The sequence below is a fragment of the Vanellus vanellus genome (genome assembly GCF_965231255.1).
Source record: "Vanellus vanellus genome assembly, chromosome: 3".
Lineage (NCBI taxonomy): Eukaryota > Metazoa > Chordata > Aves > Charadriiformes > Charadriidae > Vanellus > Vanellus vanellus.
This window is the reverse complement of record NC_138907.1, coordinates 122925143-122946743: the sequence shown is the minus strand read 5'-3', so window position 1 is coordinate 122946743 and position 21601 is coordinate 122925143. Positions and strand designations below refer to the sequence as shown.

Here is a 21601-nt window from a genome sequence, read left to right as displayed (position 1 = left end):
GTGGACTGTGGCCATGGTGGTTTATAAGCTGTCTCCTGCAGTGCCAGCTGGATGGGGCTGGTGCTTGGAGGGGGTGATGCTGTGTCGGGCATCATGTTCCCAGGGATTTTGTGGAGATGGGAGAAGGTATGTTGAGCATTGTTTGCTGGGGCTGCATTCTTTTGTGTGAGAACATCTGGAAGATGTTGGTTTTGCCTGCTGAGTCTTGTGGCGTGTGAGCTTTTGAGGGATGATGTTGCCTGGGATGTAGGGAGTAATGTGGCTTTTCCGGGGTCTTTTAGTGAAAGCGATGGGGACTGTCATGCTAGAGGATCATGTGCATTGAGCAAGGGCAGGGAAAGAAGGGAGGTGTGGTGGTGCCTGTCCTTTAAAGGCCTTTCAGCTGGGCAGGTGCGTCCAGGGGAGATGTTTAAGATCTGCCTCCACTGGGACTTGGGGTGGCACCAAGTGTCTCCTGCTGTAGAAGTGGGACTCAGTGGAGTGTGGCATGTGATGTAAAGAATGCAATTGCAGCTAAAGGCAATGTGCTCTGAGTGTCTAATTTTGATCAGGTGAGTCAAACTCTTTCTTTCTAGCCAAAGAACAGGAATGGATTTTTTTTTTGCTTTACTACTGGGAGAAGTTTTTCTGCCCTCACCTCAGCTTTTCAAATTAGCATCCCGGGGCCACTTGTGTTCTCTGAGCAGAAACTCTTCCTGTGTTGATTTCTAATGGTGAGTACATAGAAATTAGTGAGTCCTTCACACTGTTGTTCTACCTCATGACCACACCTCCATGTTGAGCAGGGTGATGTTGCACCTGAGATGACTGCCTGGAGAGTCTTTTGGGTATATCTGAGCTCTGCAGAGCTTCCGGAGGCCTCTGAAGCTCCACACCTGGCAAATGTACTCCTTTGGGGTGTGTTTTACAACAAAAGCAGCAACAAACCTGCCAAGGAGCATGAAAAGTGCACGTTGGCACTTGACATGAAGTAAAATGTTCATCTGGGCCTGAGATGGTGAAAGAAGCAAGCAATTCAGGTTCTGCTCTGTTCATGCTGGAACTATATCATGTTTAGATAATCTGCTGTGGTGGGTTGACCTCAGCCAGCTGCCAGACCCCCACCCAGCCTCTTCTTCGCTCTTGATCCTTGACAGGACAGTGGTGGAAAAGAAGACGGAAAAGCTCATGGGTCGAGATAAAGACAGGGAGATCCCTCAGCAATTACTATCACGGATAAAACAGACTCGACTTGGGGAAAATCAGTTTAATTTATTGCCAAATGAAAATAGAGTAGTGTGATGAGGAACAAAGACAAAACTCAACCACCTTACCTCCACCCGCCCTTCTTCCCAGGCTCAAGTTCACTCCTTCATTCCCAACTTCCCTCCCTCCTCCTCCCGAGAGGCACAGGGACACAGGGAATGGGGCTTGCGGTCTGTCCATAATGCATTGTCTCTTCCACTCCTTCTCCATCATGTTCTTCCTGTTCTCCAGTGTGGGTCCTTTCAATGTGTTGCAGTCCTTCCAGACAAGGCTGGTCCGACAAGGGCTCTCCACAGGCTTCAGACCTTCAGGGCATGTCCACCTACTCCGGCACGGTGTCCTTCATGAACTCTACTCTGGACGTCCGTTGGCTGCGGGGGGACAACCTACATCACTATTGTCCTCTCCATGGGCTGCAGGTGAATCCCTTCTCCGGCGCCTGGAGCACATCCTCCCCTTCCTTCTCTGACCTGTGTTTCTGGCAGGGCTTTTTCTCAGCCTTGACCCCACCTCACAGAGACTTCCATGGATCCCTCAGCTGCCAGCACCTGGCACAGACACCCCATACATCTGCCCATGGGTCACTGTGAGATGAAAGCGTGACTATTCCACATCGTGCTTGTCACACAAACCACCTTCCTTGGTGTGTTCCCGAGCCAGAGTCCATTGGCAAAAGCAGATCTCATGAAAATGTGAAAGCAGACCAGGAGAGCAGTCACACAGAGCAGGGGAGGTCATGTTTTTGCATGAAGTGGGTCAGAGAGAGGGCACGTGAGGCTGGCGTGGGAAATGCCCACCTGCCCTGAGGCCGTTTTGCATTGCTGTTTCTAAGTCAGTGACCAGCTGTGGTGAATAACAGTGGTCAACATATTCAGGCACAAGATAAAAGCCAATGGAAGACAGTGACAGAACTCCTGCTATGCCCAAGTACACAGCCAGAGCAGAAATAAATGTGAAGCAAAATCGATAGAAACATGTTGTTTAGTTAAGTACATTCAATCAGCAGATACCAAAGCACCGTTAGAAGGTTTGCAGTGTCGTTATTCCCCTTTTGCAGCTATCCCATGTATCAGGTCTACATTACTTTCTCATGGACAATAATTCAGCCCAACGAATTCTCTAAATCCAATGATAGTAATAACTGATTTAACTGATAATAATGTAGTTGAAATAATTTCAATGAAGTTTTCTTAACTTTCTTAACTTAGATGGTAAACATAGAAGATATATATCAATTCCACTAGCTGGAGAGTTGCATTGGAGATTATATTACCTGTTGTGGTTTTTTTTTTATATAATAAATGTAATAATTTTTAATGGGCTGCAGCTTTTATTACGTTTCCTACCTCACGCAAACCTTGCATTTCACACAGGACAGAGTCCTTAGCAGTGTCTTTTCCAGTTTGGGGTTGCTGAAAATCAGGATAAGGGAATGAAGAGCCGGAAAAGCATACTGAAACACTAAAATGAGGAACGCCACAGGATTTTCCTCCTTTGTGGAATAAATCAGTGTCAGGACCAAACATGCAAAGTTAATGCTGTAAATGAAGAAAAAGGACAGAATAGATTTCATGGCTTTGATGTGGGCATCCATGCTGAGGTCGTTCCCGGACTTTGTCTGCATCTTGCTTTTGTGTCTCCAGAGAGAAAAGAGGAGGAGAAGGGCAGAAAAGATTACTGCCATGAACGCAATGGCAAATCCGAAGCCACTGACAAAATAAACAGGGAAAAAATGTTCATCCATTTTGATACTCACTTTCCAGAAGTTTCCTCGGGTGGTGGAATTGGGGTTGTTACAGTGCGCCTTATTAGTGGCTTCGTAGATAAGGCTGCAGATGACCAGGGACAAAAGCACTGAACCCAACAACAGCCACGGCACGATCCTGTCAATTTTTACTTTCAGGTAGGTGAAAAAGATGTGCCTGAAATCTGCAATTTTTATACAGTAAAAAACACAAAGGCAGGCAGAAACCCACAAGTTGGAACAATTTAAAAAGCTGTAAAGAGCTGTGAATAGTTGGGGCAGGGGGTGAACATAAAAGGACAAGGGAAAAATTATCGACAGCAAGTAATATACCCATATGGTGAACAAATACCAAAACCTGCAGCATGCCAGAAAGAGCAAGATCTTCTCGTTAGAGTTAAAGCTCTTCTTTTTGACCCAAGCGATACAAAGCACAGAAGCAATGAAAGCGTTTATCCACATGCCCGCAAATGCCTGGAGTGTGACGATGACTATTGCCGTGATGTCATATGAAGTTGCATTAAATTTATCTTGGGAGTAACAAGCTTCCATCCTCCCAGACGGGTAGCAGTGCGGTGCCAGAAGAGCAGGTTGTTTGTTGCACTAACGCTTAGCGCAGGTCAGCAGCTCCTGTTTCCCGAGTGTCACGTATGGAGCAGAAGCTTTATAGAGCTGGTGGTGGTGGTGATTTTGTTGCTGCGCCTTTTCCGAGCAGGGCAGGTGCAGGGATGTAAATGTGCTGGGTATTCCCTTACCTGGCATGAGTGTCAGTCGTCAATATTTGAATTTCAGTTCAGAAGTGATGGGTTGGGTGACACAAACAAAGTAGATGCTTTTCTGCAGTGGACCTTGTTGTGATTTAGTGGCTGTCCTATGTTTGATGGCTCTCAGGATTCATGATCTGGGTTTTCCTGTCCCATCGCCACCTACAGTGCTCACGTGGAGGGTTGCGCTCAGCAAAGCTGTCATGGCAGTCACTGTCCCCTTTCACTGCAGAGTCCAGGAGCTGCAGAATTCAACCAAGATGCTGGAAACTGCATTTTTATTTATCCAAACAGTCGGAGGGAAAGCTCAATGCTGCTCTTGCCTTCTCACCATGGGGCCTTTCTCCTGCCCTTTTTCACCCTGACCCATGTGACTTGCGTTCACAGGGAAAGTCCTGGGTGGGCTTCCCATGCAAAACACTGGGAGCACATAGCTTTGTAGGCACATGAGGGGGACCAAACCAGGACCCCTCGCTGTATTCCTGCTCTTAGAGACAAAGTGTTTGTGGTCTCCTGAGGAAACCCAAACCGATCCATTTTGCTGCAACTCAATGGCTGGCATTCTATTAATGACAAAAAATAACACTGTTTCTAAGTTAAAGATGATACTTTACCCATCGAATCAGAGGAATCTGGGACCCTCAACATAAGAAGGACATGGACCTGTTGGGGTGCATCCAGAGGAGGGCCACAGAGATGATGAGAGGCCTGGAGCACCTCTCCGGTGAACACAGGCTGAGAAAGTTGGGGCTGGTCAGCCTGGAAAAGAGAAGACTCCGGGGACATCTTATGGGCACCTTCCAGTATCTGAAGGGCACCTATAAGAAAAAAGTCCCTGTAGCAGGACTTTTTACAAGGGCATGTAGTGATAGGATGAGAGGGAAATGGCTTCCAACTTGAAGAGGGTAGTTTTAGAATAGTTATTACGAATAAAATTTTCACTCTGAGGGTGGTGGGATACTGGAACAGGTTGCTCAGGAAAGTTGTGGCTGCCCCATCCCTGGAGGTGTTCAAGGCCAGGTTGGATGGGGCTTGGAGCAACCTGGTCTAGTGGAAGGCATCCCTGCCCATGGCAGGCGGGTTGGAACTCGATGATCTTTCAGGTCGCTTTCAACCTAAACCTTTCCACGATTCTATGATTCTATGAAAATAAAAATTTGTTTCATCTACCAAGATATTTCCAGGAATAGAAAAATAAATGCCAAGTAAGACTTCTCTTAAAGTGATTTATTCAGGTTGCAGACCATAAGCCTCTTGTTTTGAAGGGGTTGTTACCTCCATACTCAGCAGCTTTGGTGGTCTCATGTCAGGATGATTCATAAAGCAGAAGAAAAGAGTGACAAAATCACAGAAATTTTAAATAGTTAAATGGCTCCTGATTGCTCCAAGGGTTAAGACGGCAAGAATAGTTATAAAATTGGCAGGCAGATTGCTTATCAGGTTGGCTTATGGCTATATCTAATAAGATTAGAATCTGTTCTTCCTTTCAAAGTTCACTTTTTTGTTGGCTTCTGCTTATCAGTACTTCTGAAGGCTCTGCAGCTGTAGGACATTTTATCTCCACTGGCAGGTAGCACCAGATGATCGTCTGAAATGGATTCCTGCAGGATATGTTGTTTCAGAGCACAGGTTACCTCCTCCTCTGCCTTTACGGTATTCCCACCTGCTCCTGCATTTTGTGGCTTGGGCTCAGGGTGAGATTTCACTCCATTTGTGTGTGATTTTGAAAGCGCGCTTTCCGTGTGTCAGATCCAAAACTTTGTTGAAGACAGAGGTAAGGATGTAAGGATTTGCGTGGTAGTGGAAGCCTATCAGTCATCAAGTGGGGAATTGTACCAGCTCTGGTCATCTAGTCCCTAACTTAGGTGTATTATATCTTTTGATAGTTGGTGATGTTGATGGAGGGCAGCTTAGAAAGGAAATTCCAGAGATAAACTCAGGTAAGTCAGGCCAGTAACTGAGCAGTGTGTTGAGTTATTACAGAGTTCTGAGCTAGCCTTTGAGGACCACAAGTCTGGCAGATATGATGGCACTGGAGGGGACTGAAAGGTCTCTCCTGCGTGAAAAAAAATCCCAAATGCATCACTCTTCTGCAGCACAACTCCCAGAGAAACCTCAGCAGTTGCTCCACTTCAACTTCTGGTTCATTGATGTGCATTTATCTTAAGTGAGTTGGTTGGTTTCACATGACCGATGACCAAGATATGAAGCTTAGGTACCTTCATCCCTGCCCCAGGGTTTCAGAGCATTGCCTTGAGAGAGTTTTCATTTTCTGACATTGCCTGTTATCTGCTTTATGTTCTAATGTAAATTTCCTCTAGTTTTGCAAACAGAATAGAAAATCTGGTGTAGGGTTGAGTGGGTTTTTTTGTTGTGTTTTTTTTTGTTTTGTTTTGGTTTGTTTTTTTTTTTCCTTCTTCTTCTCTCCATGCATATGTGAGGACAATATACGTTATTTCCATAGAAAAAGGTCTGAAGATCATAGAATCATAGAATGGTTTAGATTGGAAGGGTCCTTAAAGATCAAGTTCCAACCCCCCTGCCATAGGCAGGGACACCTCCCACCAGCCCACGTTGCTCAAAGCCCCATCCAGCCTGGCCTTGAACAGCTCCAGGGATGGGGCATCCACAACCTCTCTGGGCAACCTGTTCCTGTGCCTCACCACCCTCAAAGTGAAAAAAGTCTTCCTAATGGTTAATCTCAACCTACCCTCTTCCAGTTTAAAGCCATTCCACCTCGTCCTATCACTACATGCCCGAGTAAAAAGTCCTTCCCCAGCTCTCCTGTAGGCCCCCTTTAGGGACTGGAAGGCCGCAATAAGATCTCCCCGGAGCCTTCTCTTCTCCAGGCTGAACAGCCCCAACTCTCTCAGCCTCTCCTCATAGGAGAGGTGCTCCAGCCCCCAGATCATCCTCGTGGCTCTCCTCTGGACACGCTCCAGCAGGTCCATGTCCTTCTTCTGTTGGGGACTCCAGAGCTGGATGCAGTACTCCAGGTGGGGTCTCACGAGAGTGGAGTAGAGGGGCAGAATCACCTCCTTTGACCTACTGGCCACACTTCCTCTGATGCAGCCCAGGATACAATTGGTCTTCTGGGCTGCGATTGCACACTGCTGGCTCATGTTGAGCTTCTCATCAATCAGCACCCCCAGGTCTGTCTCCTCAGAGCTGCTCTCCAGCCATTCCCACCCAGCCTGTATTTGTGCTTGGGATTGCCCCGACCCAGATGTAGGACCTTGCACTTGGCCTTGTTGAACTGCATGAGGTTGGTTTGGGCCCACCTCTGCATCCTGTCCAGGTCCCTCTGGATGGCACCCCTCCCCTCCAGCATGTCTACCTTGCCAAACAGCTTAGTATCATCGGCAAACTTGCTGATGGTGCACTCGACCCCACTGTCCATGTCTCTGACAAAGATGTTGAAGAGTACAGGTCCCAGTACTGACCCCTGAGGAACACCACTTGTCACTTGTCTCCACTTGGACATCGAGCCATTGACTGCAACTCTTTGAGTGTGACCATCCAGCCAGTTCTTTATCCACCGAGTGGTCCATTTGTCAAATCCACGTGTGTCTGATTTAGAGACTAGGATATCGTGTGGGACAGTGTCAAATGCTTTGCACAAGTCCAAGTAGATGACATCAGTTGGTCTTCCCTTGTCCACTGCTGCTGTAACCCCTTCATAGAAGGCCACCAAATTTGTCAGATGAACTGTCTGTGCTGGGATTGTGCTTATATGAAAACATTAAATGAAAATGTTATGCTAGCAGGACCATACAGTAGCTAAGGTTTGGGCTCAGTTCTGCCAACACAGTCTCAAATGCTGTGTTTTTAAAGCATGGAAATGTAGATCAGCTGTTTAAAACACGGGTGTCTGTTGCCAGTTCAAATCCATCCCCTCCAGAACCACAATAGAAGGGGAAGAAATCCTCCAAACTTTGCATCTGTCAGCCCAGGGGGATATTTTGCATACCCTTGTGCGTCTCAAATGGCACCAGACTACTATGTTTAGGCAACTGGATGGACACACAGCTGTAATAGGATCTGGGACACAGAGCACATGGAGTTAATTGGTTGAATCTGAGCTTGATTTGGGCTGAACCTCTTCTCTCTCCAGGATCCTTATCTTCCTCCTTTGATCACATGGGGGAATCCCAGAGGATTAGCTGAGCTCAGCTAACTAGTGAGGCTATGAGATGCCTAATTTCTGGACAAATCCATTCCACTTATATATCAAGCTCAATGTTCAGAAGTCCACAGTTGTTTGAAGATACAAGCCTGAGAAAAAGAATAAAATCTCTTCTGGGCAGATGTTATGAAATTGTTCTGGAAATCTTCGTTGAACCCCAAGTCCTGCTCAGCTGCAGGCAGAAGACTGGCATGTTATAGTGTGGCAATTGTTATTTGTTAGCTTGTTTCTGGGCAGCTGCTGCTTAAAGTGAGAGGGGTTGGTTGATAAGGCAGCCTGATAGATTGTGTCGTCTTTGAAAAAACACATACTGTAGTTCTTCATATGTTACTGTGGCCTAAATGGCTGTTGGTTTCATTTCAGAAACGGGAAGGAAGCTTTTCGAAGGTGATATTATCTGACCGGTATGTGCTGGTGATCTAAACCAACATCAGCAAGAGTGTAGATTGGGTTTAAAATGTTAACAGAAGCATGTTGATCTCAACAACTGGAGAGGGATGCTCTGAGAAACAACTCCTACAGATGGAAAATTCCCACTCCCTATATCCTAGCTGACTGCTTGGGTAATAAGACTTTTTATTATGGTAGTACTGAATTACTTTCATTAGATATACTCTGGTTTTATCCATCTCTCCGGGCTGCTTTTGTTTCATTTGCTTTTAGGGTAAGCTGCATTAGTGCCCTTGTTACTGCCGGCCCCACAGAGCAACACAACTCTGGCCCAGGACATGTTGTTTTCAATGCAACAGCCCTGGGGAGCAGCCAGATGCTGACGAGCAGCCAGTTTAACTAGTATCAGTGTATCTGGCTGAGATCTCTAGATAATGAAGTCAGGAAATCCTAATCTCAAGAACATGCACGTTGATCTATTGCACCCTTCATGCCTTATCTCTTCTTAACAGCCCCAGCTCCGCACAGGCAGAAAGGAAATGCAGATATTTTATAAGTAAAAAAGTTGCCAGCATTCTCCCTGTTTGTTTTAATCTAATTTTAGGCACTATTTTAAATTTTGAACAATTTAGGAATCAAAACTAGTAGTAAATCAATGTTAAAATCCTATAGTTCTCTCCTGTGTTTACTAGCCCCGAGCTCAAAGTTTAATACTTGAAATTATATTGTAACGTGCAATAAAATTACCCAGCAGAACCTGAGCAATGCCCTGGATGTCCAAAAGCCTGCTTGTTTGTTTCAGCACTATCAGTTTATCTAATAAAAGGTATTATCTCTCCCTATGGCCTCTGCCAAAATTACTCCAGCCAGGGAATTCTGCTAACAGCCTCCTGCTCTCTCATCATCCAGGTAAATATTTTTTTTACATGTTCATATCTTTAATCCTCGCTTGTTCATACTTTATAGATATTTAAAATACTATAAAAGCAGAACAACAGCTATTTGTTATCCTCTGCTGTGTGTTTCAGATCTGAACGCTAAAGGTGTTATCCTGCAGGCGTTTGACGTGTTCAGGCTGAAGTCTTTCAAGCCCTATGAAGGGGAACAGACTTATCTGAAATTTGAGAAGCTGGGCCGGTAATTTTGTATTAACAAAATCTGGTTTGTACTACCTTGTTTGATGTGACAGTTTTTCCAACTCAAGAGATTTTCGTTTTCGTTCTTGCTTGTACAAAGGACATAAATACCTGAGCCACATTTCTGTCCCAGAGCTAGTTTGTATTACACTGGAGATAAAACCACTGCAAACAGACTAACCAAAAGTATTATCTGCATTTGATGTTCTCTTAACATAAGAAAACACAATGTTATTTCCATTTGCACCCTAGCTACTGACATGAATCCTCTTCTTGGCACTCTTTCAGGGAAAGCAAGGAAATAACTTTCTCCCGGTGTTGGTTAGGGGCAGGGCATGTCACCGGCGTGTTGAGGTTCGCAGGTCACTTCCTCCTCACTCTCAGATGCAGGGTTGGGTTTGCCTGACCAGACGTTGAAGCCAACAGCCTCGACCTCTGGGCAGGTCACCTCAGGTGGCCTTTGCAGTCAGCAGGGAGGTGGTGACTCTTCCAGGCCACAAATCATCTCACCTAAAATAGAAGTCTAAAATAGGTCTGGTGACTCACATCCCAAAATGCCTCTTACTGTCCAGGGACTGTGAAGGTGCCAGGGAAGCTAAACTCCGTGGCAGATGCCAACACTGTGACTGTCTAAAGTTAGGTCAGGGGACCTCCCCGTCTTCTGGGAAGGACCATCAGGAAGCTGGTGACACCAGCTAGTGTCTGTGTCTAGGAATCCAGTGTAGATCTGCCCTCAAGTGAGGGAAAACTCATGCATAGCATTTTTGGGCAGGTTTTTTTGTTTTGTTTTGTTTTGTTTTTTTTTTTTTTTTTTTAAATGCACAGAATTATTTCTGAATGGACATGAAAAGTTAGTATTTAAATTTGTATTTAGGAACCAAACCAAGGAAGCCAGTGCAACCTGAGTTCACTGGAGGCTGCTCAGCGCCTTTGAAAATCAGGCCCGTTATTTAAATACTTTGGTAAACATACACATAAACAACCGCCAATGCAGCATATGAGGTTATAAGGCACCTGCTGTACTTCTCTGTGCTGCTCATGTTCTGCTACTCCCCTTCCTATACTGGTTAAGCTGGGGCCACCCGGCATTGAAGAGCAATAATGTTTGCCATCACCACCACCTTTACAAGAACCCATCCATAAGAAGGGCTGGAAGGAGGATCCAGGGAACTACAGACCTGTCAGTCTGACATCGGTGCCTGGGAAGGTCATGGAGCAGATCATCCTCAGTGCCATCACACGGCACATGCAAGAGAACAGGGTGATCAGGCCCAGTCAGCATGGCTTTGTGAAAGGCAGGTCAGGCCTGTCAAACCTGATCTCCTTCTATGACAAGGTGACCCACTTAGTGGACAAGGGAAAAGCTGTGGATGTTATCTACCTGGATTTTTGCAAGGCTTTTGACACCGTTTCCCATAGCATTCTCCTGGAGAAACTGGCTGCTCATGGCCTGGACAGGTATACTCTTAGCTGGGTAAAAAACTGGCTGGATGGCCGTGTCCAGAGAGTGGTGGTAAATGGAGTTAAATCCAGTTGGTGTCCAGTCACAAGTGGTGTCCCCCAGGGATCGGTGCTGGGGCCTGTTCTCTTTAATATCTTTATCAATGATCTGGATGAGGGGATCGAATGCACCCTCAGTAAGTTCGCAGACGACACTAAACTAGGGGGGCGTGTTGATCTGCTTGAGGGTAGATTGGCTCTGCAGAGGGATCTGGACAGGCTGGACAGATGGGCTGAGGCCAATGGTATGAGGTTCAACAAGGCCAAGTGTCGGGTCCTGCACTTGGGTCACAACAACCCCATGCAGCGCTACAGACTGGGGGCGGAGTGGCTCGAAAGCTGCCTGGCAGAAAAGGACCTGGGGGTGCTGGTGGACAGCCGGCTGAGCATGAGCCAGCAGTGTGCCCAGGCAGCCAAGAAGGCCAACACCATCCTGGCCTGCATCAGGAATAGTGTGGTGAGCCGGACTAGGGAAGTAATCATCCCCCTGTACTCGGCACTGGTGAGGCCTCACCTCGAGTACTGTGTTCAGTTTTGGGCCCCTCACTACAAGAGGGACATTGAGGTGTTGGAGCGTGTCCAGAGAAGGGCTACAAAGCTGGTGAAGGGTCTGGAGGACAAACCTTATGAGGAATGACTGAGGGATCTGGGGTTCTTTAGCTTGGAGAAGAGGAGGCTGAGGGGAGACCTTATCACCCTCTACAACTACCTGAAAGGAGGTTTTAGAGAGATGGGAGCTGACCTCTTCTCCCTGGTGACAAGTGGTAGGACAAGAGGAAACGGGTTCAAGTTATGTCAGGGCAGGTTTAGATTGGATATTAGGAAGCATTTTTTCACTGAAAGGGTTATTAAACATTGGAATAGGCTGCCCAGAGAGGTGGTGGATTCACCATCCCTGGAGGTGTTTAAGAAAAGGGTAGATGAGGTGCTTAGGGACATGGTTTAGAAGTGGTGGTGTTTTTATCAGGGTAGGTTAACGGTTGGACTTGATGATCTTAAAGGTCCCTTCCAACCTCACTAATTCTATGATTCTAAGAACACGCACGCACTGCCCTCCGGGAAGGGCAAAAAGAAGCAAGAATCACACCTAGGACAGGGACTCATTGCCAGGCTGTGGCATGGTGCTGAAGGTACATTGGTTCAAGTTCGTGTTTTATTTCTTTTGTGTCAGAGAAATTTGTTGATCAAAAATGTTGATTTGTCTTTGTCTTTATTTTTCCTCATGCTCCAGAAGATTTCTGATTCAATGTAAATGGGATTTTTATTTTAGCTGGAGAGAACCAGGGAAAATTATGGGTTGATTTATCCCTGTATTGGATAGTGCTGATAAAACAAGCCTGAGTTTTCAACGTTAACTTATGATTTTTTTTGATGCCTGACTCAGCACACCAAAGAGAGGCCTGATCCTTATCATAGGTGCCCCTAAGTTTGGGCCCTCTGAGTTGGCATTCATATTTGAGAATGCTATAATTCCTAATTTCTGTATGAATTAGGAATTTGCTTTTGAAATTGGGCATCAACCAGAAGTTACAATTTTTGTTACTTTGAGCAGATCACGGAATCATGGAGTTTCAGAGTTGGAAGGGACCTCTAGAGATCATCTAGTCCCACTCCCCTGCTAAAGCAGGATTGCCCAGAGCACATCACTCAGGACTGCATCCAGGCGGGTCTTGAAAATCTCCAGAGAAGGGGACTCCACCACCTCCCTGGGCAGCCTGTGCCAGTGCTCTGTCACCCTCACCGTAGAGAAGTTTTTCCGTTGCTCTGTATCCTGGCATTGCAAATCTAGTCTGGGCAAGACTGGAAAACACAGATGGGAAATTCTAAAAGATTTTTTTTTTTTTACTTTTACCTTGATCTTGCGTTTGAGTTAATATGTGGATACAAGTCATAAAAAGTATTACTCCAAATGGATGCAATATCTGAGTCTTTGCCTTACAGGTGCTGGTCTTATGTGGGGGACCTTCAGAGTGGCCAGATGGTGTCTATAGGAGAGAGATGCAACTATAAACCCATAGTGCAACATGAGCTCCTGCATGCTCTGGGATTTTACCATGAGCAATCCCGGATGGATCAGAATGACTACATTCAGATATGGTGGGATGAAATTACTGAAGGTACAATGCAGGTCTGAAAGGATTGAGAATTGTCTGTAGATGCATGTCCCTGTTTTTACAATGCTGAAACATCTCTGGTTGAGAATGGCTGCCTACACGTTCACAACTGGACCATTATTTAGTCACAGTAAAATATTTTGAAATGGTGTTATGTGCTAAGTTTTATTTGTGGTCTTGCCTAATCCTGTGTGTTTTTGTATAGGTTTTGCATATGCCTTTGACAAACACAATGACAGTTTCCATGATGACCTCAATACCTCATATGATTATGAGTCAGTCCTGCACTACAGACCTTATTTTTTCGACATCAATAGCAACATTCCTTCCATTACAACAAAAATTTCTGAATTTAACAAGGTCATTTGGCAAAGGTTGGATTTCAGCAGGATTGACTTACTAGGGTTGAATTTCATGCACAAATGCAGTTAAGTCCTTCTTCTCACACATGCATTTGAAAATCCTTACTGAAGCTTTGTGATAATATGGATGGAGTCACACGAGAGGAGCGGGAACACTTCACCCTTGGGATCCTCTTGCAACGCTAAAAGAAACTATAGTTCTTATGCGGCAACAAGATCCATGGTGGCCTGATCCCCATTTCCTTATAGAATACTGTTGGAGTGAATCAAAGGTCTAACACCTTTCATTTACACAGACTTTCTCATAATATTACTTGTAATAGTTACAGTTTCCTTCATGGATGATGATCATCATGCTGTTGAAGATGATGAAATCTTCAGGTAACAGCAGTCTGGAACTGGCGTCTCCAAAACCAGAGTATTTAAATTTCTTTTTTCTGCCTGTGTGATGTTTGATAAGACAATTGGGGTCAGGAGCATGAATGGGGCTAATTGTGGCTTCCAACTCCACTGGCAAAGCTATGAAAGTAAATACTTCACATTCTGTACAGTATTGACACGCTGTGTTAACCTGAATATTTCCACTAGTTTCAGCAGAAGTACTTTTGGTTTACACCCTGAAGAGTGAAATGGGATACAGAGCCTATCCCAGGCAGGCTTGGAGAAAATGATGGATGTCTGAAAGGGAAAACTAGCACACAGGGGCCAAGCTAGCTCCCGCAAGGAAATATTCAGCGGAGAGTGGGAGAAAGAGATAACGTGTTTCTTTCAGGAGGAAACATCATGTATGTATGGCAACAGGGACACAGATGTGAAAGTCTGTGTAGTCTTCAGTTGAATTAAGAATGTATTTCCTGTATGTAAACACTCTGGAATGGGGTTAAAAGAGCCTTATCTGATATTAATGGCCATGGTAAAATATGTTACTCTACTCCCGGCAGCTTCGAGCCTCACCTTCTTGGACGAGTGCTCCTTTGAATATATCAGTGTCTGTGGGACAGTGCAGAGTGGACAAGATGGTGCTAATTGGGACCACACATTGGGAAAACAGGAGATGAAGACCACTCTTTGGTGGGAAACTGTGCAGGTAACACATGTAGCTTTAGATAGCCATTAGACTTTCCCATTCTTTTATGAGACATGAGGATGAGTGTATACAGAAATAAATAAGTCATTAGGAAAACCCTTCTATTAATGTTAATCACTGTGTACCTGATGCTAAGCATGAGTCTTGAATTTTCAGATAAAAAAGGCTAATAATTTTCGTTTGAAATATTTAACCCTTCCTTACACCTCTTCCCTACTTTGTAACATCTCATGAAGAAATGTCAGTTTGAGACTTTGCTGCTGTAAATTGATGGTAGCTCCATTAAAATGAAGGGAGCTCCACCAGATTGCCACAACTGACTTTGGTGAAACTCCATAGAAATGAGTCAGGTGAGACTCTCCTCCATTCATGCATATGTTGCAGGACTTTGAGTAATTTTCTAGTTTTTATTTAAAGCTGAAAGACATTTTCCCTTGGTACAGGAGTTCACTTGAGGCATCCCCACATTCTGTACACACATAAGCAAATGCCACAATACACAGATCTTGTTTGTAGACAAATTCTGGCATTGAAACCAATCCAGGATCATTAAAATAGGAAGCTGAGCTTCAGCAATGTGTCACAGAGCAGGAGGAAACCACCCTCGGAAGACTTCTTCAAGGGAGGGGTTGCTGTGTGATACAGGGCCGTGTCAGGAGGGTATAGCTGCTGGTAATTTAAAGTTTGTTCGAGCTGCACCACATAGGGAGGCTGAAGGATTATCTGAGAAGTAAACCCACAGCGATTTCCCCTCTTCTGAGGAGAGCGTTGCCTGGGCTCCTTTTGATCGAGGCTTTGGTTCCAACTGCGATGATTTAAACATATATCGAAGAGATATGCTTGTTTTGAGTTCCGCAGCATTTTGATTGCTGCCAGGACACAGGAATTGAGTAGGGTCTGTTGTTTTCAGAGGCAGCTGGGAGAAAATGAAACACTGCAGAAGAGTATTACATAGACAGTCCAAAAATCCTCAAGCAAAATGTTCCTTTTGAAACTCGCAGGCATGAGCCTAACTGCTTTGTGTGCAAGTGGTCACAGTCGGGCACATCTGCTTCCCAAAACACAAGTGACGGTTAGTCACAAAAGCATCTCGTGGTGCAGGAGAGGAAAAAACTGCTGAATAGAAAAGAATGCCATTTCTGTAGAACCTGCTCCCAGGGAGGAGAGAGCAAGAGGTGGCTTTTGGCAGTAGCCGATCACGTTTGCTGCCTAACGCTGTGTTTGGTTACAGTTTGGAGATCCTGCGGTTATACCCAATTTACAGGCAGTGAGGAGGAGAGCAGGCGTGCAGCAGGCAGGGCAAGGGGATGCTCCTCTTCTCATCACACATTGGGTCTGACAGGGCAGATGTGCACCCGGTGAAGGCCACAGTGCAACAACCACCACTTGGAAGACCCTCCAAGCAGGGAGCAAAACGAGCAGGAGGGTTGTTCAGGTCCCCTCGTTGGCAATTTCTTGTTTCCAGAGGAACGAGCCTGTTTGGCTGTTGTTTGATGGGCTGTTTGCTTGCGGTCTGCAGGGTGTGAGGTTTGCTGACACTGTAAAGGCTCTGGATGTGTGACAGAACATGTGGCTGGGGAGCTGACAGCAGCTTCCTGCCTCTCGTAGCTGGTGACAGAAAATTAACTGCTCAGCTTCGAGGAGGGGGAAGAAAAAACGTTTAAAAATTAAGTAGTCAGCCTTCAGAAGTTTCCTGAGAGCAAATGCGTCAGCAGTTATTGGAAAATAAGCAGCTTTATTGGGTATTTGTAGGGGAACTTATTGCAGAAAGCCAGCGATGCTTATGGGAGCACATCCAAGCACAGGCGTGTAGATGGAAACAGCAGTGGAGCTCAGAGCAGCATTAGGTGGCAATTAGGGTGGTGAAGCACTGGAACAGGTTGCCCAGAAAAGCCGTGGCTGCCCCATCCCTGGAGGTGTTCAAGGCCAGGCTGGATGGGGCTTTGAGCAACCTGGGCTGGTGGGAGGTGTCCCTGCCCAGGGCAGAGGGTTGGAACTAATCTTTAAGGTCCCTTCCAACCCAAATCATTCTATGATTCTATGCTGCTATGCTTCCATGACTCTACGAGTTGTTCTCTACACGGTCTCTGCTATTTGCATGCCATCTCCCCGGCAGAGAGAAAAGTGCAAACCCATAGAAGCAGCCACAAGGTATTTGGAAACCCGCAATGTGATGCAGGTTGAAAATGTCCTTGCCGTCAGGAGAGAGATTTCCTATAGAGAGGGGATGTATTGAGGCTATTCTGTGAAGCTGATGCACTTGCTCAGTGGTCTTCAAGAAGCTGATTTAAAACTGGAATATACAGAACAGGGCTGAAGTGGAGGATAAGGGTGCAAGTCGTTGGCCTTTGTACCAAGGAAGACTGAAGACTCAGAGGAAGTATTGCTCCAGCCCACAGATAGAACTGCAGACTAACTATGAAAGAAAGAAAGAAAGTAGTTTTTCCAAACACATTAGCGTGGGAGCGCATGAGCTGATACAAAGTAATTGGGCTGGAAGTTGATAAATTCTTTACCCATAGCAGAAGTAAGGCAAAAATGCCTTTAGCTGCTTTTATAGGGAAGTCTGATCTATTGGTAAAAGGCTTGCAGGGCACAGTTTCTAGGCAAAGCAGAAGACTGAAGGCCTTGACCTAACAAGACCCTTCCAATACTTTCGTAGTTTGTCTTCAAAAAATCCCTGACCAAGTGCATCCACTTACATTTGCATATGTTGAGAGGACTGGTATAGGTACAGTCTGTACTTCATTTCTAGAGAACAGAACCAAATGTGTGCCTTATGTAATCAATTAAACACTAGTTTGAAAGCCATATTTAAGTGCATTTTTATTTTAATATTGATTTGCAATACAGGGAGGATTCTTTTCTATTGAATTTTTTTTTTCTACTTTGAAAATAACTTTCTAGCTCAGGCAAGTGGAAATTACATTCCACGATAGTTGTGATAAACTGTTCTTCTGATGTGCTGATCTCCACTGACTGCAAAGGAATCCATCACTGATGACTAATGGTGGGTGAGATGAATCCTATCACCCATCTGAAGTGAGTTTCCTTTGGAAAATCTCAGTGCCTGGAAAGTGGAAACACTTTGTGTAAGTAAATAATCATTAAACCAGACCTAACCCTAGTACAGGGGTCACAGCATTTGTCTCAGATAGGAGAGAACAGTTGAGACTACGCCGATAATCCAGACTCACTCCACGCAACCAACGGCTGTGAACACCAGGCTGTGCACTCTCCTGGCAGGAGGATTTCTCCCTTGCTCTTCATAAAAAAAAAAAAAAAAAAAAAAAAAAAAGCCAAGTTCTTGTTTTCATTCCAGCACAGAGTGGAGAAACTTTTGAAACTGCAAGAAAACTTTTGCGAGGTAGGAAAGCTGCTTCCCATGAATGCTTAACCAGGAACATGTGCTGCCTAATAAAAACGCAAAGAGCAGTCTACATTTCTGGCGTACAGAATGGCCCAGCTTTTCCGCAGGTTATGTAGGGCATTTGGCAATGCTTCCAAGTCCCCTTTAGCGATAAGAAAAAGCAGCTGAGGACTCTTTGTGCTTTCCCTGATAGTGATGTGTACCAGGACTAATTCACTGGGATAAATTCAGTCCTGCTGTGTCATATGGGTGCCAGTGGTCCTGAAAACACTTGCAGCTGCTAGGTGAAATTGTAGTTAAGAAATTGAAAGACTTGTGAGGAGACTGCCTTTAGTCTCCAGTTATAAGCGGGTTCAGCTTAATTTCTAGATATTAAATCTAATGTCATCACATTTATAAGGTTCCAGTTTCTGCATTTGAATATTCATTTTTATACCAGGGTGCTTAAATACTCAGGGGCAGTGTTACGTTGCCCTCTGATGAAAGTTGGGACTTGTCTCTGTATAACCACTGAGGGTCTGCTCCATGCCTCCCACCTCTCCACACGCCTTTCCACCACCTCTCCTCACCTCCCGGCCCTGTTTCAGATCACCTCTGACCTGAGCCCTCTACTCTCTCGCCCCATCTCCCTCCAGCTCAGTAGTAACCCCTGCTGGGGTCGAGAAAGACACAGACTGGAGCCCCATGCATACCTGCAGCTCTCTGCCCTTCCACTTTCCCCTCCTACCTCTTTCACTGGGTACTGCTGCGGTCACTAGAGATATTTGGACAAATTATTATTTCGTTGTTTCTCGCCCCTGGAATCAGCCTGAAAGTCATCCCCAAATACACGATAGAACTGTACTATATACTCCGTGTATTAAATTAATTACTTTTCTTTTGTTTTCTTGCAGATCTCACCCCTTTGATTACATTTGAAGTCCCAGTCAGTCCTTGAAGTGCCCTCAACCTCTTCACTACGAGTGCAAACAGTCATCCATGACAGATAAAAAGTATTACTTCACTAAAGAAGCTGTATTCTGTGGTTTCTGTATTTTAAGAATTTGGACTAGGCTTCCCTGTTAGTTTTAAGAGACTAAACCCATAGAATCTCCAAAGATTATTTTGGCCCAAGCAGCAAAGTCCTTCTCTTTCTATCACCTTTTCTCTTCCCATGTTTCATTCTTTTTGTTTATCTTTGCTGATGGCAATGATTACATCCCAGTTCTTGTGTCTGAAGTCTCTCTGTCAGCCTTCCTTAGCCATAAGCACCTGTGCTTGACTTTCCAGGGTCTTGTTCCAGGACTTCCCTTTTCTCCCCATGGTCATTACTACTTCTTCAAGCCCAGCTTTTGATAAAGCTCATTCCCAAGTATTCAACTTGTTAGGTCACTGCTAAAAGATTAGCATGCTTCCCCACCTTCATCTGCATCTGGACCTAATTCAATGTTACTGAGAAGTTTTCATGAAAGCAGAATGGGAATTTGTTTGGATCTTGTGGTGGGTTGACCTTGGCTGGCCACCAGATGCCCACCAAGATGGTTTATCACTCCTGCTCCGTCAACAAGACAGGGGAAGAAAAATACGATGAAAAGCTCGTCGATCATGATCAGGACAGGGAGATCACTTACCAGTTACTGTCCTAGGCAAAACAGCCTCATCTTAGGGAAATTAATTTGTCGCCATTCAAACAGACTAGGATAATGAGAAATAAAAACAAACATAAAAACACCTTTTGCCCCCCCCATCCCTTTTTCCCAGGCTAACTTCACTCCTGACTTCTCTACCTCCTCCTCCTGAGCAGCGCAGGGGGACAAGGTGTGGGGTTTGTGGTCAGTTCATTATGCATTGTCTCTGCTGCTCCTTCCTCCTCACTGTCTTGCCCCGCTCCAGCGTGGGGTCCCACTCATGGGAGACAGTCCTTCATGAATTTCTCAGTGTGCGTCCTTCTCACGGGCTGCAGTTCTTAATTAATAACCCCACTGTGGGTCTTATCACTGGTGCAGTCCTTCAGGAACAATTGCTCCAGTGTAGCTTGGACCCCATGGGGTCACAGGTCCTCCTAGAAGACCTGCTCCAGTGTGGGCTTCTCTCCATGAGGCCATAGGCCCTGCCAGGAGCCTGCTCCAGAGTGGGCTCTCCATGGGTTCACAACTTCCTTTAGGGCACATCCACCTGCTCCGGCGTGGGGTCCTCCATGGGCTGCAGGTGGATGTCTGCTCCACTGTTAACCTCCATGGGCTGCAGAGGGACAGCCTCACTCACACGGTCTTCACCATGGGCTGCAGGGCAATCTCTGCTCTGGCTCCTGGAGCACTTCCTCCCCCTCCTTCTTCACTGACCTGGGAGTGTGCAGAGTTGTTGCTTTCACATATGCTCACTCCTTTCTCCGGCTGCTGTTCCACAGCAGTTTTTCCCCTTTCTTAAATATATTATCACAGAGGTGTTACTAATGTCGCTGACAGGCTCAGCTTTGGCCGGCAGCAGGTCCATCTCAGAATCGGCTGAAACAGGCTCTGCCAACCATGGGGGAAACTTCTGGCATCTTCTCACAGAAGCCACCCTGGTAGCGTCCCTGCTACCAAAACCTTGCCACACTAACAGAGTACAGGATGCATTTGGGGATGCATACATTGTGCAAGATGCTAAATGAATATATTAAATTGCATTAGTGTATAACATGAGGTGGCTGCATAACCATTGTCCTCTACAAACTCAAATATATGCCTACAGAACGACTTATCCTTTGACATTCTCGGGTAATTTTTAAGTTAAGGGGACTAAAACCCAAGTGTTTTCCAGGCTACTCTGATTTTGCTTCATTTTTTTGTTCCTTTCTTACATCCACTGATAGACCTCTGCAATTCATTTCATGGCCTTTGTGCTGTATTTTGACCGCCTTTGCTCGCCTGTGAAAACAGCCTTCACATGATGTGTCATAGCATCATAGAGTGGCTTGGGTTGGAAGGGACCTCAAAAGGTCATCTAGTCCAACCCCCCTTAATGAGCAGGGGCACCTTGAGATGCTTCTCTTGGTATCTCTTGTCGCAAGGTATCTTGAGGTATGCGTCTCTTTTACTCGTAGTGTGTCCTGTTTTGCTTAGGTATCAGCATTCTTTGAAATAATAGTTCATAAAAGCAAGTGCTGAAGAAGACCTATGTACACTAGGTGAAAGATCAGTCCACTGGGACCCTTCTTCTCAAAAAAAGAAAAGATCTATGCAATGTGATCTCATACAAATAGTTTCCTACTTTGACCTGTTTGGAGGAAAATATGTTGCTTAGGTTGAAGGACTGACACCTTTCTAGGATGGGTAGTCACTGTACACGGGTACATTTCCTACTCAAAGCCTACTTGCATTTAAGGCTTCTTCACACTAAAGTCCAGCGTGTCCTGCTGACACTGCTGGAAAGCAGTGTGTGAAGCACCTCCAGAGCACTTTTTCTTCTCTTCCTACTCAAGCCCTTTGTGGGTGGTGGTGTCTGGCACAAGCCTTTTCCTACCTAATTGCTGAACATAGAGGTGGACATCCTTACCTTCATCACTTGTAATTTCAGATGTGAAATGAGAGATCAGGATTCAATTGCCTAAGCTTCAGGCACTGAGACACTCCAGGGCACACGGGACATTTGCAAGGTGATAGTAGGTACTATGCAGGTCCTGTGGGAGACCTAGAACTTTCGGGAGCCTTGGCTCAGTTAGCCCACATGCCATCCCTGACCC

General features: G+C 45.5%; 1 protein-coding gene and 1 long non-coding RNA gene across 2 annotated transcripts; one reads left to right on the top strand and one right to left on the bottom strand.

The window, feature by feature from the left end:
- Positions 1-2587: 2587 nt before the first annotated feature.
- LOC309670702 (taste receptor type 2 member 40-like) lies at positions 2588-3541 on the bottom strand (the record flags this gene model as incomplete). The annotated part of the gene is made up of 1 exon (XM_082481773.1): positions 2588-3541. The coding sequence occupies one exon, from the start codon at positions 3539-3541 to the stop codon at positions 2588-2590; it is 954 nt and encodes a 317-aa protein (XP_082337899.1).
- Positions 3542-14461: 10920 nt separating this feature from the next.
- Positions 14462-18801, top strand: LOC309669638. Its single transcript, XR_014268929.1, has 3 exons — positions 14462-14528; positions 17436-17620; positions 18792-18801. It is a non-coding gene; the product is annotated as an uncharacterized lncRNA (long non-coding RNA).
- The last annotated feature ends 2800 nt before the right edge of the window (positions 18802-21601 follow it).